Below are 18,151 nucleotides of genomic sequence, written 5' to 3'. Positions count from 1 at the left end.
CAATTGATGGAGCTTGAGATTTGCTGCGGTGGGTCTTTTATTGCCGCGTAGGCATACCCTCAGATACCATAGTAATGGGGGCCAGGTAAGGACCTAAGATTAGACTTGAATATGTCAGCTGAGCATGAGGTTGAAGGGAATGAAAAATCCGATGGAAAGGAGAAAGTTGAACACTAGTAGGTGGAGAATATGATTCTTAGTCTGTGTGCACTTTATATATAGATTGCTCTCTGCTTACTGTATTTCATCTTTGATGTACATCAGAGGCTCTGAAATGGGAATTGTTGACAGCATGCAATATGAACATTGCATTTTCAGAGGTCCATCCACCTGTCTTTCAATCTGAAAGAGTTTGTCCTTTTTTCTATAATATTATTTCTCTCTTGGAATTAAAAGTGGTGTCATGCACATTGGAAAACATAATTCCAACGATCCATACAAAATAATGGGACCAGATTTTTAAAGGTATTTAGATGACTAAAGGTGCTGATCGGTGCCTGGTGGGATTTGCAAAATTCCCTATAAGTGCCTATCTGTACTGTATCTTTAAGTGCTTAAATACATAGTGCTGGATTATCCTCTCTTTTACAGGGATGTAAATCAGGGGTACTCCTTGAAGTAAATAGGATTATGCAGTAGGAGAATCAGGGCATTCTTCCTAATGTTATGAGGTTTAGTTAGAATTAGGTGGTTCTTAGAGTTGCTGCTTAGATACCTTGGTGCTAAGTGTCTTTTATATACATGAGATTAGATAGATGTGCCTCCCTAGACGCATTGAATCTGTTTCCTCTATGGCCAGATGCTCCAGCCCAAAAGCATACAGAGGGCTAAATCCATCCTAATTTACTTTTTTTCTCTGGTCTCAATGGGGTTGCACAGGGTGTATTTCAAGACATTATTTGCCACTAAACTTCCATGCACTAAATTTCTTCTCTGCTATATGCAGGATTACAAACCTCAAGCACTCAAAAATCATGAGTCAGGATCCCCCAATATGACAGGCTTAAAAATCATGAGATTTTAAAAAATATTTGGGGTTCATTCCATTTGCCATGTAGCTTTGTGTCCAGAGAGTGTATTGGGTTCACACTTTCAAGCTTTTCTCTGTAACCATTATGTCTAGAAACTCTTTTTTTCTTTTTTCTTTTTTTTTAATGAAAGATGAGATTTTCACCTAATTACATCCCTTCAGGGGCTGGGGCTTTAAGAAAACCACCAAATATTGCAAGACTCGGGATAAAATCACAAGAGTTGGCAAAACTACATTTGCAACCTGGGGTCCCTTTACTGAGGTTGTCCTCTTTCTTCATGAGTGGTTTTACAGAACTGTTGAAAGAGGATTTCTGTATTGAGGAAGGATTCTTATCTTCAGCCCTGTTCTTGTATGTGTGCTTTTACATTATGCATGAGATACAGTGTTAGCATACAATGTATGGAGTTCTGCTGAAGTCAATAGGATCTCCTGAGATGTAAATCATCCCAGAATATGGGCTATATTCTGCTCTCTGTGAGACCAGTGTAAATCTGGACTAACTCCACCGATTATAGTTAGTTACTTACCAGGATAGCTGAGAGCAAAATTCCGCTTTATATCTATAGCTGCTGCTAGGATCGGCATTGTGGTACAAGACTAAGTAACATCTCAATGAGTTGTTTGTGTCAAAACATTTATTTAACATGCAGGTACAGTAGCTCTCATGGAATGCTGCTGTGAATCCTTTGCTATTGAAACATACAACCTCTGTTTGTTTCACATAGTTTAAGGTCCATTTCACGCCCCCTGAAAACTCACAATGGGGAGATGGAGGTGATAGTGTTGTCACATTTCTAAGATCTGCTTTCATTGTTAAATATCTCTGAAATCTTCATGTTGGCTAAAGTCATTCAAAGATAATTTAGACCTGAGTGGTACAGTGCCTGACCAGGGCAGATGCTATCATATACTGGGGTGCTGTGTGAACACTTACAAGGTGTGGTGCTTTAAGTACAGATGATGTGTGCTGTTGTTGGCATGGCATACCTTACCTTTCGCATTATAGTCCATAACACCCAGGAGGCCAGAATCTGATCTCAGGTACAATATATTGGTGTAAATCTGCAAAAATTCCATTGACTTTACTGTAGTTACTGTGCTCTGGATTTTCACTGCTTGTAATCGAAATCAGAATCTGGCTCCATGAGCCTATAGTGACTAGATTTAGTAGTCCTGGTGAGCACCACTCTGTGCTGTAGTAAATGCATTATCAAACTAGAAACCCTTTTGCTTGGATCAGGTCGTCATTACTTATTGAACATGTTGTCGCCTCTTTCCATTATGGAAGTTCCTGGTCAATTACAGTTGAGTTCTGGCAAATTGTTCAAGTGTAAATTAAAAGGACAACAGTGTCGAGGAACAAGTTCAGCTTCAGGGCACAAAAGTAAGCAACCAGGAAATATGCAGCTTCAGGGCTGTATCCTGTTCTTTACTTTAAACCCTGCAAATCTCAAGATTTTGTGTAACTGAACCCAAAAATTGAAAATAAGGGCAAGGTGGGGGAGGGCTCTCTTTTAAAATTCAGATACGCACAGTTCATATTCCCATTTTCCCTTACCTTCAACACATGTATTTATTTGGGCTATTGCAAGGGAAAAGTCCACTTGCCAACGGAATTTCCCTTCGGATAAGCTCTGCAGAGTGCATGGTGGTGTTAGGCACGTATGTCATCTCTTAGATCAGCTCACTGATATAGCATTACAAATGTGTAACAGCCAATGGAGCGTTTATATTGAGGCTTTGTCTTCACTGGCACAAAGGTGTCTTTTTTACAGAGCGAGAACAAACACTGGGTAGTTATCTCAGATAAAGCACTGGTAGCCTTTACCAGGAGGTAGCTAGTCAAGGTCAGCACTATACTCCTTCCTATGGGTGATCTTGCCTAATTTACCTCGCAGAAAAAACTCCAGTGCCTTGTCTCCACTATGTTTTTACAATGGCATAGCTCACACATGTGTTAGTTATCCCATGGTAAAAACTCACATTCATTCTCAGTGAAGACATGGCTTAGGGCTATCAATATTGCCATATTGCTAACTTTGCTGGCAATGGTGTTGGGCAAGAACTATTGTAGTTCCCTAGTTTTAGGTAAATGTATCCCATTGATAGTCCAGAGTAGAGCTGAGTGAACATCTACAAAATATTTTATGGACATTTGAAGACCTGACATTACTTTTGTTCTGGCAGTACTCCATTAGTATTAGCTTTTGGGGAACATTCCTCTGCAGGACTTTATGGCAGGAGCAGCAAATTTAATGTGAGTGGTAGAGAATATTAGAAGAAAATGAGTTTTGGAATTTGTAAGCCTGAATCCTGATTCTATCTTCCCCCCAATCAGAGCACACGCAATACCATGTGACCTAGATATCCAACCAGAATGCAGCAGTACAGCTCGGCTTGTGACTCCTGCATAGTTCCTGAAAAAGAACTATTAGCAGGTAATGAATAATGAATAATTAGTAACTAACACACCTTACAAAATGGTGAACTGCTTCTGGACAATTTGTGATCAGAAAAGGAAACTAAATTCCTTTAAAAAGTGCCCACTCTGAATTTTTCATGCAACTCTACTCCAGATCAGAGAACTGGCTGTGCTACCCCAACTACATCTAAAACAGCATGGGCTGACTGTGTCAGTCTTATCTCCCACCAGTGGTTCCAAGCCGAATTCTGTGCATTTACCCAATGGGAGGGCAGGTTTACTGCTAGTCGAAGCAGTTTGTCGCTAGGCCCCAGAGCAAAACTTCCATCAGCACACCTAGGTATCCACATTCGCTCATGTTGTGGTGTTCCCTCCTCCCTGCCCCTCAATCCTTCAATTCCTTCCCAGTTTTTCTATCAGCTCCGTTAATTCTCCTCTACTGTACTAAATCCATCAGTTCATACCTTCCCCTCCCATCTTCCTGGTACCTCTCAGCAGTGGATCTTCAAAGCTGCAGCAATTCCCTCCAGTATCCCTATAGTGATTGCTGAGAAGACACCACAGGAGATTTCTGGGTGGTTGCTCCGCTTCTGGTAGCATTGCTCAAGTATGCCGGGACTCCGAAGCACTGTGCGGGCTGTGGGAGATGTATTTACACCCTTGAATGGGAAGTATCATGCAAGGGCGCTTCAAGCATTTCAACTGGGAATTCTCCCATGCCCTCACTGGAAATCTGCATTCCAATGAACAAGCCCTCAACCCAGAGTCCAGTGCTCTGTCATGGAGGGTCAGACGCTCTTCAGGGCGGATACCACACAGCCACTCAGCCTTCATATACCACCTTCTCAGGGGCCACGAAAGCCAGGAGAGATCTCTTTAAGTTGGTGAGCTCAGACAGAAAAATAAACAGATGGCAACTGATGAGTTCAGGATTTTGTATTGATATCCGGTCAATGGTTTAGTAGCACAGAGTCTGATCTCCCCTCTGCACACATGCATAATTCCTGCTGAGGCTGCTAAGAGTTACATGTTCATATAATGAAGAGAAGAGACCCCACTCCCCCACGCAACTCCAGACATACACACACAGGGCCAGATTGAGATCTGTTACACTGGAGTAAATCAAACGTAAGTAAACCTGATTTACACTAGTGTAACTGAGATCTGAATCTGTCCCCTGAGGTATAACCTTTACCCTTAAGTGAAAACAAAATATGTTAATCTCCTTTCTTTACAAACCCATATTCTTTTACTCTGACACTGAATTCTGTCCTCCATCACTAGCAGATGTCTTGCATATGAACTGCATTACCTATAAAGTTTGCTTACTCCAAGCAAATGGTTCTTAATTTTTTTACTTCAATTTGAAGCGAAAAATACAGTATAGGATTCAAATGCCTTTGCATTACATGGGTTTTTAACTACTTAAAAAAAAAAAACAGCCAAAAATGACTTCACAAAACCGAAACAACTACTGAATTGTTTTGCTACACACCATGCTGCCTATCTGAACTGTCTTATTGATTTTTTTTTATTGCTTTACGTGGCACTTTTTATTTATTGATATATTTATATTTAAAAAGCACAGATCTGGTTTCAGCACTCACTTTGTGTCAATATTTCTACCCTATGCACGTGTTTCCCAGCAGGAAGAAAACCAGGTAATTGCCAAAGAAGTAGAACAATGAAATCGCTGAAAGAAAGAGAGATCAACTCTGGAGCAAGTGTTGGTGTGTCCTGGTTTTTTCCGGCTGTGAATGCTGGTTCCAGGGCTGCAAGTAGATAGATATGAACAGGAGAAAAAAAAGAGGAAACTTTTAGAGAAGGATTCAGAAATTCAGATATGTCACTGATTAAACTGGCCCACTCAACATTACCTAAACGGAATTTCTGAGTTTTCTTTGGCTCAAGGATTTAACATTTAAGGCAAAACTAGACACAGTGTAGAAGCTCCATCAAGTCTTTGGCACAACAGCTACAACAACAACAAAATGACTGTACAACATGAGCCGAGAGGGTAACATTTCCCAGTTAAGCAAAGGGAAAAGTGCTAAATAAATTGCACATACTAAAAGGTGGCTGGCTTAAAAAAAAAAGACATCTCCATTTTTTTTTTCCAGAGATTGAGAAAGTCCCACTGCCAACTCTCGTCTTGAAAAGGGGTCTTTTCAAAAAGCTGCAGTCTTCATCTGGATCATGCAACCTTTGCCAAGAATGGATGGAACTCTGGTTGGAAAGTCTTCTGAATCCTCCCTCCTGGTTATTACTCCTGGAAAGAAATGACACATCACAGCGGTAAACATATTGGTGAGTGGGGGATTCTTTCAACGACACCAGGTGCTTGTTCTTTAAAGGCCCAATCCTGTGTCTATAAAAGTCCATGGCAGTGTTCCTCCCATTTACTTCAGTGGGGCAGGATCAGGCTTAATTGCTCTGAGAAGGAAAGGTTAGGTGAGCTCAGCAGAACCTGAACGATATGGTGTCCCAAGGATGGAGACACAGAACGTTAAGGGCCAGATTCTGCTACCGCTATTTCCAATGAGTAGCATCTTACTGAGCAGGATGTCCCCTTGAAATCTGTGGGGCAGATGGTGAATCCCAAGCTCACACTGCCGAGCAGTCGGTCTCGGGGGAGCCCCCAGGCTCTGGCTGACTTCAAAGCTTCATTGTGAGTAAGGAGTTCACAGGACATTTCACAGAGTGACGTGTTGCTCAGAGAGAGCCAGGGTTGCAGAATCATGCCTGGATCAGATCCTTGTTGAGCTGGTTCAAGTTTTTCATGAGCCCCCCCCCCCCTTTTTTTTTAATGAAAAGTGGCCTTTTAAAAAAAACAAAAACTTTTCCATGAAAAGTTTTTTTTAATGTTTGATTTTTCACCAAAAAGAGTAAAACTATATTTTTTTCTTATTTTGTTTTTCCTCTCCTTTCCTCCCCCCGTTTCTAGTGGCAAAATGGAAAAAAGGGGGGAAATGAGGAAAAAGGGGAATGAAAAGAGGAGCCTTCTTCTCCCAGGAAACTGAAAAATGTTGGGGAAAATGGTTTTAGATTTTTTTTGCAAAACATACTTATTTTTTCATGCAGCTGTCTTGATTCCCCCCCCCCACTCGTCAATGCTTCTGCCCCTACAATCTTTTTCCCTTCTTCCCCTCAACCTTTCTTTCCTCCTATAAATCTCATTCTCTCCTCCCCCCACAAATCCTCTCCATCTCTTCTTTCTCCTTCCTGACCACTGTACTCAGAGCGGCAAGCCCCGTCAGGGCTGTCTTGCCAATTGTGTTTCCCATTTTCACATGCACAAACTAGGGGTTCCTCTTGGCCATGTGCCAGATGGGTCCCCAAAAGCAAATTTATACTGAAAATGAGAAATGATTTGCAAAGCATCGAATTGTAGACGCTCAGATACCACAGTGATGGGCGAGGCCTATGAGCTTGGATAGAACAGAACAGCATGGAGTAGGACAGGCATCTTGAAGAGTGAGTGTATGTGTGTTTTTAGGGAGGGTTTGTGGCAAAAGGATAAACGTGCTGAATCCAGCTACAACTGCTAAAAGCTGAAGTGATTTTAAATACAAAACTCATATTTGAAAAGCCTTGTGAATTTTCAAAGACCTCTCGGGATCTGTTTTAAATTTCAGAAGTTGAACACGGATTTATGAATGGAAGGGAAACTAAATGGGACAACCTGGAGTTGTGCGACAGAGTGACTTGAGTTACTGCATTCATCTTTCTGGTTGGCGTGCTTCATGGCCTTCAGAAGCGAAATGTCCCCCTTGCATTCGTTTGTGCATAAATCTGTTAATCACATGAGGGACAGACCTAGTTTGGGAATTTGCACTCAGCTGTGGAACGTCACTGCAATGTTTCATTACTGCATCACAACACACAGCACTCAGAGCTGTGGTTTCAAACATAGAGAAGTTGCTCACAAACCCACTGCAGAATAGGGTGACCAGATGTCCCGATTTTATAGGGACAGTCCCGATTTTTGGGTCTTTTTCTTATATAGACTCCTATTACCCCCCACCCCCCGTCCCGATTTTTCACGCTTGCTGTCTGGTCACCCTACTGCAGAATACCCAGTCTGCATTTCCAAGCAAATTTTAGTACAATGGAGACTTTTTGTTACTCCCAGTCAGGCTCCTAAATTTCATTTTCAAAAGTGTCTTAGGCACTTAAGGGCTAGATTCACAATGGTAATGGGTGCCTAGGTGCCTCTTTAGGTGCCTACATCCAGCATTTAGGCATCACGGACGTTCTCAAAACCACCACTTAGCTGCTACCTACCTCCATAGACACCTACGTTTCTTCTGATGGGCGTGTACAAAGCCCCCTAAGACCTGATGCAGACCTACAGCTAACAAGCAGCTCAACCAAAACCCAAGTGGGATTCTTTTACTGTTCCCCCCCGCTTATCTCGCCAGCAGAGCCTGATCCTGAAGGAGATCTCAGAGCAGGCGTACAGGCTCTGGCCTCCTTCACATGACTGTTGATGTATCATGTTGAATATCCAATAGCCCAGTAGTTAGGGCACTCACTTGGGATGTGGGAAACCTATGTTTGAATCCCCACTCTGCCAGATATGGAGCAGGGACTTCAATTTGAGTCTCCCACATCCTATGTGACTGCCCTAATCACTGGGTGTAGAGTCAGTCTCTCACTGAGATGCCTTTGAAAATCCCACTAGGTGCCCATCTTCAGATTTACAAATTCATTCTGGCTCTAAGTCACTTTTAAAAATGGGAATGAACAGAACAGGGCAATTATTGAATGATCCAGCCTGTTATCCAGTCCCAGCATCTGGCAGTCAGAGGTTTAGGGTCACCCAGAGCATGGGGTTGCATCCCTGACCATCTTGGCTAACAGCCATTGATGAAACTACCCTCCATTAACTTATCCAAATCTTTTTTGAATGCTATTATACTTTCGGCCTTCACAACATCCTTGGGCATTGAGTTCCCCAGGTTGACTGTGCATTGTGTGAGGAAGTACTTCCTTATGTTTGTTGTAAACATACTGCCTATTAATTTAATTGGGTGACCTTTGGTTAATTTGTTAAGGGGGAAATAATACTTCCTTATTCACTTTCTTTACACCATTCATGATTTTACAGAACTCTATCATCTCCCCCTCTTAGTCATCTCTTTTCTAACATGAACAATCCCAGTCTTTTTAATTTCTCCTCATATGGAAGCTGTTCCATACCCCTAATCATTTTTGCTGCCTTTCTCTGTATTTTTTCCAATTCTAATACAGCTTGTTTGAGTTGGGGTGACCAGAACTGGATGCAGTATTCAAGGTGTGGGTGTATCATGGATTTATATAGTGGCATTATATTTTTTGTCTTATTATCTACCTCTTTCCTAATCATGGCTAACATTACTAGGGTTTTTTTTGAGTGCTGCTGCACATTGAGCAGATGTTTTCAGAGAACTATCCACAATGACTCCGAGATCTCTTTCTTGAGAGGTTTAGACCCCATCATTTTATAGGTATAGTTGGGATTATGTTTTCCAATGTGTATACCTTTACATTTATCAACATTGAATTTCATCTGCCATTTTCTTGCCCAGTTTTGTGAGATCCCTTTGTATCTCTTTGCACTCAGCTTTGGACTTAACTATCTTGAGTAATTTAGTACCATCTGCAAACTTTGCTGCCTCACTGTTACCCCTTTTTCCAGATCATTTATGAATACATTGAACAGCACTCGTCCCAGCACCAATCCTAGGGGGACCCCGCTATTTACTTCTCTGCACTGTGAAAACTACAGCTTATCCCTACCTTTGTTTCCTATCTTTTAACCAGTTATTGATTCATGAGACGACCTTCCCTCTTAGCCCATAACTGCCTGCTTTGCATAAGAGCCTTTGGTGAAGGACCTTCTCAAAAGCTTTCTGAAAGTCCAAGTACACTGCATTGACTGGATCACCCTGGTCCACAGGTTTCTGTGTTTCTAATTCTAACTGATAAGTGATGAACGATTTCCCTTTACAAAAGCCATGTTGACTCTTTCCTAACATATCGTTTTCATCTGCGTCTGATGATTCTGTTCTTTACTATAGTTTCAACCAATCCACCAGTTAGGCTTACTGGCCTATAATTGCCAGGATTATCTCTGGAGCCTTTTTTAAAAACAATTGTTGTCACGTTAGCTATCCACCAGTCATCCGGTACAAAGGATGATTTAAGCAATAGGTTAGATACTACAGTTCTGCAATGTCATAGCTGAGTTCCTTCAGAACTCTTGGGTGAATACTGTCCAGTCCTGGTGACTTATTAATGTTTAATTTATCAATTTGTTCCCAAACCACCCCTATTGACATCTCAATCTGGTACAGTTATTCAGATGTGTCACTTAAAAAGAATGGCTCAGGTGTGGGAATCTCCCTCACATCCTCTGCAGTGAAGAACAATGCAAAGAATTAATTTAGCTTCTCCGCAGGGGCCTTGTCTTCCTGGAGTGCTCTTTTAGCCCTTGATCATGCTAAAGGAGCTCTCAACTTCCACTGACTGCACTGGGAATTAAAGGTGCTCTGCACCTCACAAAAAGAGATGCAGGACTGAGCCCTTACTCAAAAGGTACCCGAACTGGAGTTCCAGTACTCTCTAAAAGTGCTTAGACTTTACAGTGAGAAGTGACATATAAATGTAGGTGCATTGGTAGGAACATAGGAATTGCCAGACGGGAGCAGACCTGAGATCCGTTTAGTCCAGTATCTCATCTCTGACAGTGGCCAGTACCAGATGCTTCAATGGAAGGTGTGGGAATGCTGCAGTAGTAGATGTGGGATAATCTGCCTCTCGCATTAGGTCTCATTCTGATCTCATGTACTTAGAGATTGGCTTAAACCCTGAAGCATGAGGTTTAATATCTTTCCACAATTTTTGTTATCATTAACTATGATAACTCTGGATAGTCTTGACACCCATATAAGGGTCCAGTCCTCTTTTAAATCATGTCAAGTTCTCTGCCTCCAATACTCTCCATGGCAGTGACTTCAACTGCATATTGAGCAGAGGTTTTTATTGAGCTGTCAATAATGATGCCCATGTCTTTCTTGAGTTGATAAAGATAGCCCTTATAGGGCTTCATAGAGCTTATCACTGAAGAGTGGGGGCTTTCTCTATTCCTGACCTAGCCAAATCCCTACCCAGTGACACGTCTGCCGTGAAATAGGCATAAGATACAAAAGATAAAACCCGGTGATGCTGGATCAGACCCAAAATTTACCAACTCCTGCATCTTGCCTCACTGTCCGGCAACAAACAAACAACTCCAGAACAACAGCTGGATTAGCCAAACAGCTGATTGCGCTCAAAGCATAACTTCCAGAAAGGCCTCCAGTCTGATTTGAAGCTATCAAGAGATGGAGAATCCACCATCTCCCTGGATAGTTTGTTTCAACATTTAATCACCTCACCGCTGGAAATCTGAATTTGTCTGGTTTGACCATCCAGTCAATGGTTCTTGTTATGTTTTTCTCCACTGGATCAAAGAGCCCTTTAGAACATGATATTTTCTCCCTGTGAAAGTACTGATGCACTATAATCAAGTCACTTCACAATCTTCTTTTTGATAAGCTAAATAGACTAAGTTGTAAGGCATTTTCTCCTGCCCTCAAATCATTATTGTGGCTCTTTTCTGCATCCTATCCAATGTTTCAGGATTGCGTGCTATATCAGGGATGTTATAAGGGTATCAATATTTTCTTTTATATTAGCAGTATTGGAAGCTGCGTGTGTGACCATCTGCTACTGCATATTGTGCAAGCCCCCTTTACATTTCCCCTTTTGTCCTGTATATGTGGGTATACAATGCACATCAGGGCCCATTCTTGCAATAAGGTCCATGCAGGCAAACCCATGTGCTAGCACAGAGATGGGTTGAAGTCACTAGGGCACTGCATGTATGCAGTGATCTGACCACACAGAGCTCATTGCAGGGCCAGGGCTCAGGTTATCTTAGAAGTGGAGCATTTCCTATTAACTGATCTTGAGCTCATCTTTAAACCTAAAGCTGGGCTTCAAGCTGCAAATTTGTATCCCGCATCTGGATTTTTAATGCCCCAAAGTTTGGGGGAATCTGGATCCAGGGTTTTAATATGGCCCATTATAGAGCTACTGGCCAATTGCAAAAATTAGATTCAGTCTCAGTTCAGATTGTGAAAACTCTCATATTCCGGGGTTCTGGTCAGTTGCATCTCTATTCAAAATGTTTAACAAAGCCATCACATAAATGTAATTAAATTCTTCACAATATGCATTTGTTTGTTTTCTACACTGAAAAAAGAAACAGATGCCTCCCTAAAGTTCTTTAGGGCAATGAAAACACAGAGAAATAGGAGAAATTACTCAGTCAAAATATTCTATTAACAGATTAAATGGTAACATCAAGAGCTCAAAGTGAAAACGTTTTTGGTGCCACTCAAAATGTTTTTTGGTTCTTGATGAGAATGAAAATGTAAGGATTTGACTAGGGAGAGGCAGGATCTCTTATTTTAACAATGATGAGCTCAGTTTTCAAACGTGGGCCTCCAGTTTGGGATCTGAGCACTCACCTCAACATGGAGATGCTTACGTCGGCTCTTACGGTACCTAAATGCTGATTTGAGTAACACAATGTAGAACAAGTGCCCTAATTTAGTTTTGGAAATATGAAAGTTGTGATCTGAGTTTTTGAATAAATTAGTTTTTGCTGGCAGAGGGACAGGCAGACAATTGTATTTACCTTAAACTATTTGGTAGGAAAATCACCTCTTATTCTGTGTTTGTCAAACAATCAAGACATTTTATGACACTACGTAAATATAATTATTAATAATTACCACAACAACATTTGGTTGCTTAAAGACTACTTCATTCCTTATGGAATCAAAACATAAAACAGGAAAGGGGGCAGGGAAACTCTGGAGAAATGAACTACCTCAGTAATGGACAGTAGAAAAATAGATTCTCTTTGAATCCCATGCTGTAACCTGTAACAACAATCTTAGTAAGCTAGACCTTTTCCACTGCAGAAATGAATTATCTAGCAATAGTCTTTGGAGAAAACAAAAGGGAACAAAGTAGGGAACCTTGCTGCCTCGACATCAGAGGCGTTCTGCTTGGAAACAGGCTTGCAGGACTGGCAGCCTCAGATCCTAGTCCAAAGCCCACTGAAGTCAATGGCAAGACTCCTCGTGGCTTCAGAGGGCTTTGGATTGCTGAATTTTGTCAATTAGTAAACAAATTGGGATTGTAACAGGTTCTGCGTTCATTGGTTTTGACCCACTGTCCTTTATATATTACTACGTAATGCACCATTAATAGATGTTGTGCAATGCTGCTTTAGTAATAGGAGATCTCCCTGCAGGTCTTTGCTATGAAATCTTTGCTGAGAGGCACGGAGGCCAGCGATATTTATGTGCAAATGAATGGATTAGCCAAGTGCAGATAAATGACATTGCGAATGCAAAAGGAAGGCATCCTATGTGATTTGATGTTGTAGGAGCTTTGTAGGTTACACTGGCATTCCACTGATTCAGTGTAGCTACTCCTTCGTCTAAGTCAGATCAGAATCAGGCTCATTTGTTTCCCAGCCCTCCCTCTCTTCTCACAGTAGTCAGAAAGTTCTAAGGCTGATTTAATTAATAATACTAATAAAAAACCTCACATGGACATCCCCTAATTCTTGAACTTGACAATTTGACTAATGATCTTAGCAAACGGGCATTGTTGGGAAGCATTTCAAATGAAGTGGTTTCAATAGACCAAGATGCCTGTGGAATCTGGTTGGTTTGTGTTCATTAACTTCCGCATAAATGAGGGCCAAATCCTAGACCCAGTGCACAGTCTATGTAAAAGGGACGTGTGTGAAGGAGATACGTGGAGAGGTCAGGGGAGAATCCTCAACACCCAGCTGTGGAACCTAAAGTTACAGGAGACCATGCAGCTGCTGTATTCCCTCTTAAGCAGGGATATTGTGGTTCTTTGATAGATCTACATAGATCACCAGCCTTGCTCTTGTCTATCCTCCACTGGGCATAGGGACAGCCTGAGGAGCTGTGCTTATTGGCACTTGGGGTATGTGTGCTGGCTCTCCACATCCTGTCTTTTATGCAGCGGAAAGACTCCAGTGCTAGCCTTCTGCTCAACATCATTGCATCTTGATGGAGCAGAAGGGATGTGATCTTGAAACCCCACTGGGCCAGTGCAAATGTGAGGAGTGCAGCAATGGAATCCATAGAGATATGCTGGAGCCCTGAGAATCCACTGCCCGCAAAGGGCAGAAGGGCTAAAGAACTTACTTGGACTCCACGCCCTTACTGCCCCTCTTCTACAGACAGCAAGATCAATGATGGCAACAAGGATCACTTACGGCATCCAGGTGCTAGACCAGTTCAAGACAGAAGAACTGCTGGAGCATTTTAAGTTAACGCTAGCTTGCAGCAATAGCATGGGCTGGAGTGGCTGCTCTTTAGCATTATCCCCTTTGGCACCTGTACTGCTCCAAATCGTAGGTTTATCAAAAATGCATGATTGCCATGGAAGGGCTGCTGGTGGCTAGTTGTGCGGGGGGGGGGAGGGGCACGTCATTGTATGTAGCTGCCTGGTCTGTCTACCTAATTCAGATGGCTATTTTGTCCCAGAGTTGACGTGGTTTTGTTCCTGGGTGTGCTGCCCAGCAGATGAAGGTGTAACATTTTAGACAGTGGAGCCCAGGCTGTCCTGGGGTGTCTTGGGATGGCTGAAAATTTTGAATCGTGTGGGATTGGGATGGTGAGGAGAGCCAGCTCAGGGTTTCTCTACAGCCTTCAAAGGCAGCTTGTGCTACTTTCCCAGCTGTAGACAGCTAGGAGAGGTTCCCCATGCCAAAGTGGACAATTCCTCTTTTAGTCCTGCTAAGCTGCCGACCTCAGGGAAGCAGAGTGGCTATTTTTAAAGAGCAACCTCCGCTTTACTCAAACAAGGGAAAATGGGAGCCTGAACCTTACTTACCAGAAACCCCCAGGCATCATGAACCTCCACTGAAGAAATGGAGTTCAGATGATCAAGACTTCACTGCACCTGGTATTTAGCAATGTGACCACTGATACGTGTTACAATCATCAATACCTGTGTTTACTATCAGAATAGCAATCATCTTCATAAATCTCTAAAATGAGCGTGATAGATCTTCAAGGGAAGGAGCCGTGGCTTTACGTTGGGGCTGTGTCTCCATAATAGTGCTAATGCATCACATCACAGTATCTGAGAACAATTCATCTCTAAGCAAAATGTTTCAGCGCCATACGACTGGTGCCTTGCGCTACCTATTCCTTTTATGTTAGAAAATCACCACTCGTTCGTCCCAGGAGTGGGGGTAGGGAGGCTGCAGAAAACGCTGCCTACAAATTGGAACAGAATTGCCTGTATTAGAGCTGGATTCTGCAAAGGAAAAATTAAATGGCATTAGTGCATGGCAAGAAAATCACTGTGTGTGTCTGTCTATCTATCTATCATTAATTAATTTTCTTGCCTTATATAATTTTAACATGATTATAGTATAATATAGATACATTTTATTTTTAATTCCACATATACATAGATACAAGTGTGTGTGTGTGTGTGTGTGTGTATATATATTTTATTTATACTATATATATTTTAGTTTCTAATTTTTAATGGTGTGTACACACACATATAAACATATATAGAGAATTAAAAATATGAAGCTAAATTCCAGCAGAAAACTTTTTTATTGAGCTCCAACTGTTCTGCTGTTATTCATAACCCAGTTTCCTCTCTCACAAAGAGACCTTTTGCATGGTTTTTCCTTCTGCCTCTATAACAGCTGCTCTCAGTGTTGTATCCTGAGTGATGATGAGGTTCTGAAAGTGTTTTTTTGGAACAGATGGCCAGGAGAGAGCTGGGGAATGTGCCAGCAGAAAGCTGGGGAATGTGCCAAATCCTGCAGTGACTGAGTGCTTTGGGTTCCAGCTCGCGTGCCTTTCCCCTGCCCTCTGCCCTAAGTGGCGCCAGCAGGACTTCCCAACTAGCACTCTGAACATCTGGAGTCTGCGACTGCCAGGAGAGAGAGGCGGGGGGGGACCCTCCCTGCTCCAGCTTAGCTTCCATGTACTCAACAATGTTACTGACTAACAGAACAACTAATCAAAAACAAAGAAGAGGGGGAGGGAAAGAAAAAAGAACCTTGCAAGCTAAACAGCTGCAGCCGCACAGAAAAGCAAACTTACCCACTGCATTGGGTTAACAGTTAACATTATATTCAGAAAGATAACGAAACACGCTCTGCTATCGTTCAAAAGTTTGAGCGGGTGGTGGCAGTGGAGCTGCCACTCTCCTGTATGCGAGGGGAAGCCCACCCAGCATTGTGGGGTGAATTATTTGTGTGGGATACTTAGTGAGGTACCCTGTTCCTGCGCCCCACAACAGGCCCTGGAGAGGCTGGCCAAGGGGAATGCCACAGCCGCTGTGTGCACCATGGAGCCGTGCTCAGGGATTGGGGATGAAAGGGGGTTTGGAGTGAAGTCTGGAGAGAAGGCAGCAGCATGGCTCGTGTATCCACAACTTTGTAGATCCACTGGTGAAATCCTCTTGCAGAGTCAGCAGCCATAGTACAGCTCATGAGCTGTAACAGCAGCTAGGTTAGTGCTCTGTGGCCTGAGATGAGGATACAGCCCCCATGAAGTCCCTTGTGCAAAGCCATTTACTCAGACTTTATGTCCCAGGCACTGCCTGTTTGTAGGCATGAGTGGGGGAGGAGGGAAAAGAACAATAAAAAGGATCATTTGTGTTAGTGGTAGGTCATGACTGTGTAATGAATGAAGCTTGTTTGTATCGTGTGCCACTCTTCTACACAGCAATAGTGTGTGGTTAGCACTCTATCAGGGCCTGATCCAAAGCGCACTGCAATCAGGGGAATCTTTCCATTGACTTCAGAGGGCTTTGGATTGTGTTCTGTAGGTGTGTGGAATGCCACACAAAATAGAAAAATATAATACGTATTCTCTTCTCTGACCCGCCCTCTGCAGCTTTTACGTCCACAACGCTCACAATAATGCCAACGGAGAGTTCTGCCCGTGACCACACGATATTCCCTACCCCACTGTGTCTGTTTCAAAGGAGCTTATTACCCCATCTCTGTCAGATACGGAATTCTGTGCTGAATTCTGCCCATGGATGAGTATCCAGGTCTCCCATTCACTGGGATTCGTGCATGTGCCTTCAAGAGCAGGAGATGGCTCAAATGATTTACATAACAGACTGAAAGGCAAATTTAAAAAATGAAGATGTTCATAAGTATCCTCTCTTCCCCCTTTGCTCCCCATAGCCCATGGCCATTTATTTTACAAAGAGGCATTTGAAGTCTTTCATTTTACCCTTGGTTCCTTTTAAATAGGATCCCCAAACACCCTTAGTCAAGTCTCAGCTAGAACAGCAGCATAAATTGCCAAATCCCCTTGTGTTTTAGACTTGTTAAGAGCAGCATTTTCTAGCATAAAAGGTTTCAAAGGATAAATCCAACTCTTCTAATTAAGACAATGGAGTGAAAAGAAAAAAATCCATTGTTTTTCCTATTGCAACAGCAAAGTCTGAGCAATAGTCTAATGTCCGGAATAGCAGATAATTCAACATCAAAAACAAAGCAAAAGGCTACATATCATCAGCAAATTCAACATCTGGAGCCGTTGCCTGTCAAAACAAACCCCGATCAGCTACTTTTTGTGTGAAAAGCTCACTGCGCCATAGCACATTCTGTAACCTGCTTGAGAATTGAGAGTGACACGAGAGAAGGAGACAAACCACAATAAAATAAAGATGACCGTAGATAAAGGTACTGGGGGATGGAGTGAAGTGAAGGACATTGCTTGGGGACTTGACTGTCTTTACTTGGCTCGTTATAACTTTAAAGAGCAAGGAACAAACAACCCAAAGTCGATAATTTAGCAGAACTACCCAGTGAACTGCAACTTTTGAAACCTGATTAAAAACACACCGAGTTCTTGGAAAACGTGCCGACTTCAAAATTAACGAGAGAGCAGTGGTTTCAGTCCAAGACACTGTATCCTCATCCAACAGTTTAAGGAAGACCCCCCGCAGAAGAGAGATCTTTTTACACCACCTGAAGTCCAGAGCTCAGTTCTTTTATGAACAAATATCCCAGCCTTTTAATAATGATTTCAGTGTTTTCATATCTGATATTTACACCGCTATGGATTATGGGGCTAGAGGGAAGGCAGAGGAAATTAAGCAGATTCTGATTATAGGTATAAAGAAGTGGGTTTTTCCTACATTTAAATAGATTCACCTCACCCCATTTTTAAAGGCTAAAGATCACATTCTTGTAATTTAAAGGTCCCAATCCAGCACCCTTTGATGTCAAAAGGAGTCTTCCCATTAGCTTCAAAAGGTGTCAGATTTGGCCCTGACGGTGACAAAACTGTCCTTGGGTTTACTTTCATTGGCACCAGGGGGAGCTTCCAAATTCTGCTAACCAATAGAAGTGCTGGTTTGCTCTCAGCGCTCTGACTGGTTGCTGGAATTATTGACTGGTTAGTGTGTCCAATCAATGGCTCTTAGTTTTGTTCTTCGCCTTGACTGAGCGCCTTCTTGCCAGCACATTAGGAAATACTGCCCAGGATAACTTGACACTTGTTGATTCATCTGGAAGAATCGGCTTTGCTGGATAGAGACTACGGGCCTAGTTCTGGCCT

At 42.4% G+C, this 18,151-nt stretch overlaps 1 protein-coding gene across 2 annotated transcripts in view; it reads right to left on the bottom strand.

The window, feature by feature from the left end:
• Positions 1 to 1,650: 1,650 nt before the first annotated feature.
• ATOH8 (atonal bHLH transcription factor 8) overlaps positions 1,651 to 18,151 on the bottom strand; it is a 36,089-nt gene continuing 19,588 nt past the window's right edge. The window contains exon 3 of one of the 2 annotated variants that reach the window (XM_005292469.4): positions 1,651 to 5,724. In XM_005292469.4, coding sequence (XP_005292526.1) covers positions 5,719 to 5,724 — 6 coding nt within the window. In that variant the 3' untranslated portion in view covers positions 1,651 to 5,718. Of the gene's footprint in view, positions 5,725 to 6,573; positions 14,862 to 18,151 lie in introns of those variants that run through there. The other variant, XM_042855568.2, reaches the window with a different exon arrangement.

This window comes from Chrysemys picta, chromosome 5 (genome assembly GCF_011386835.1).
Source record: "Chrysemys picta bellii isolate R12L10 chromosome 5, ASM1138683v2, whole genome shotgun sequence".
Classification (NCBI taxonomy): Eukaryota; Metazoa; Chordata; order Testudines; family Emydidae; genus Chrysemys; species Chrysemys picta.
Note: the sequence above shows the minus strand (reverse complement) of the source record. Positions and strands in the feature narration are given on the sequence as shown.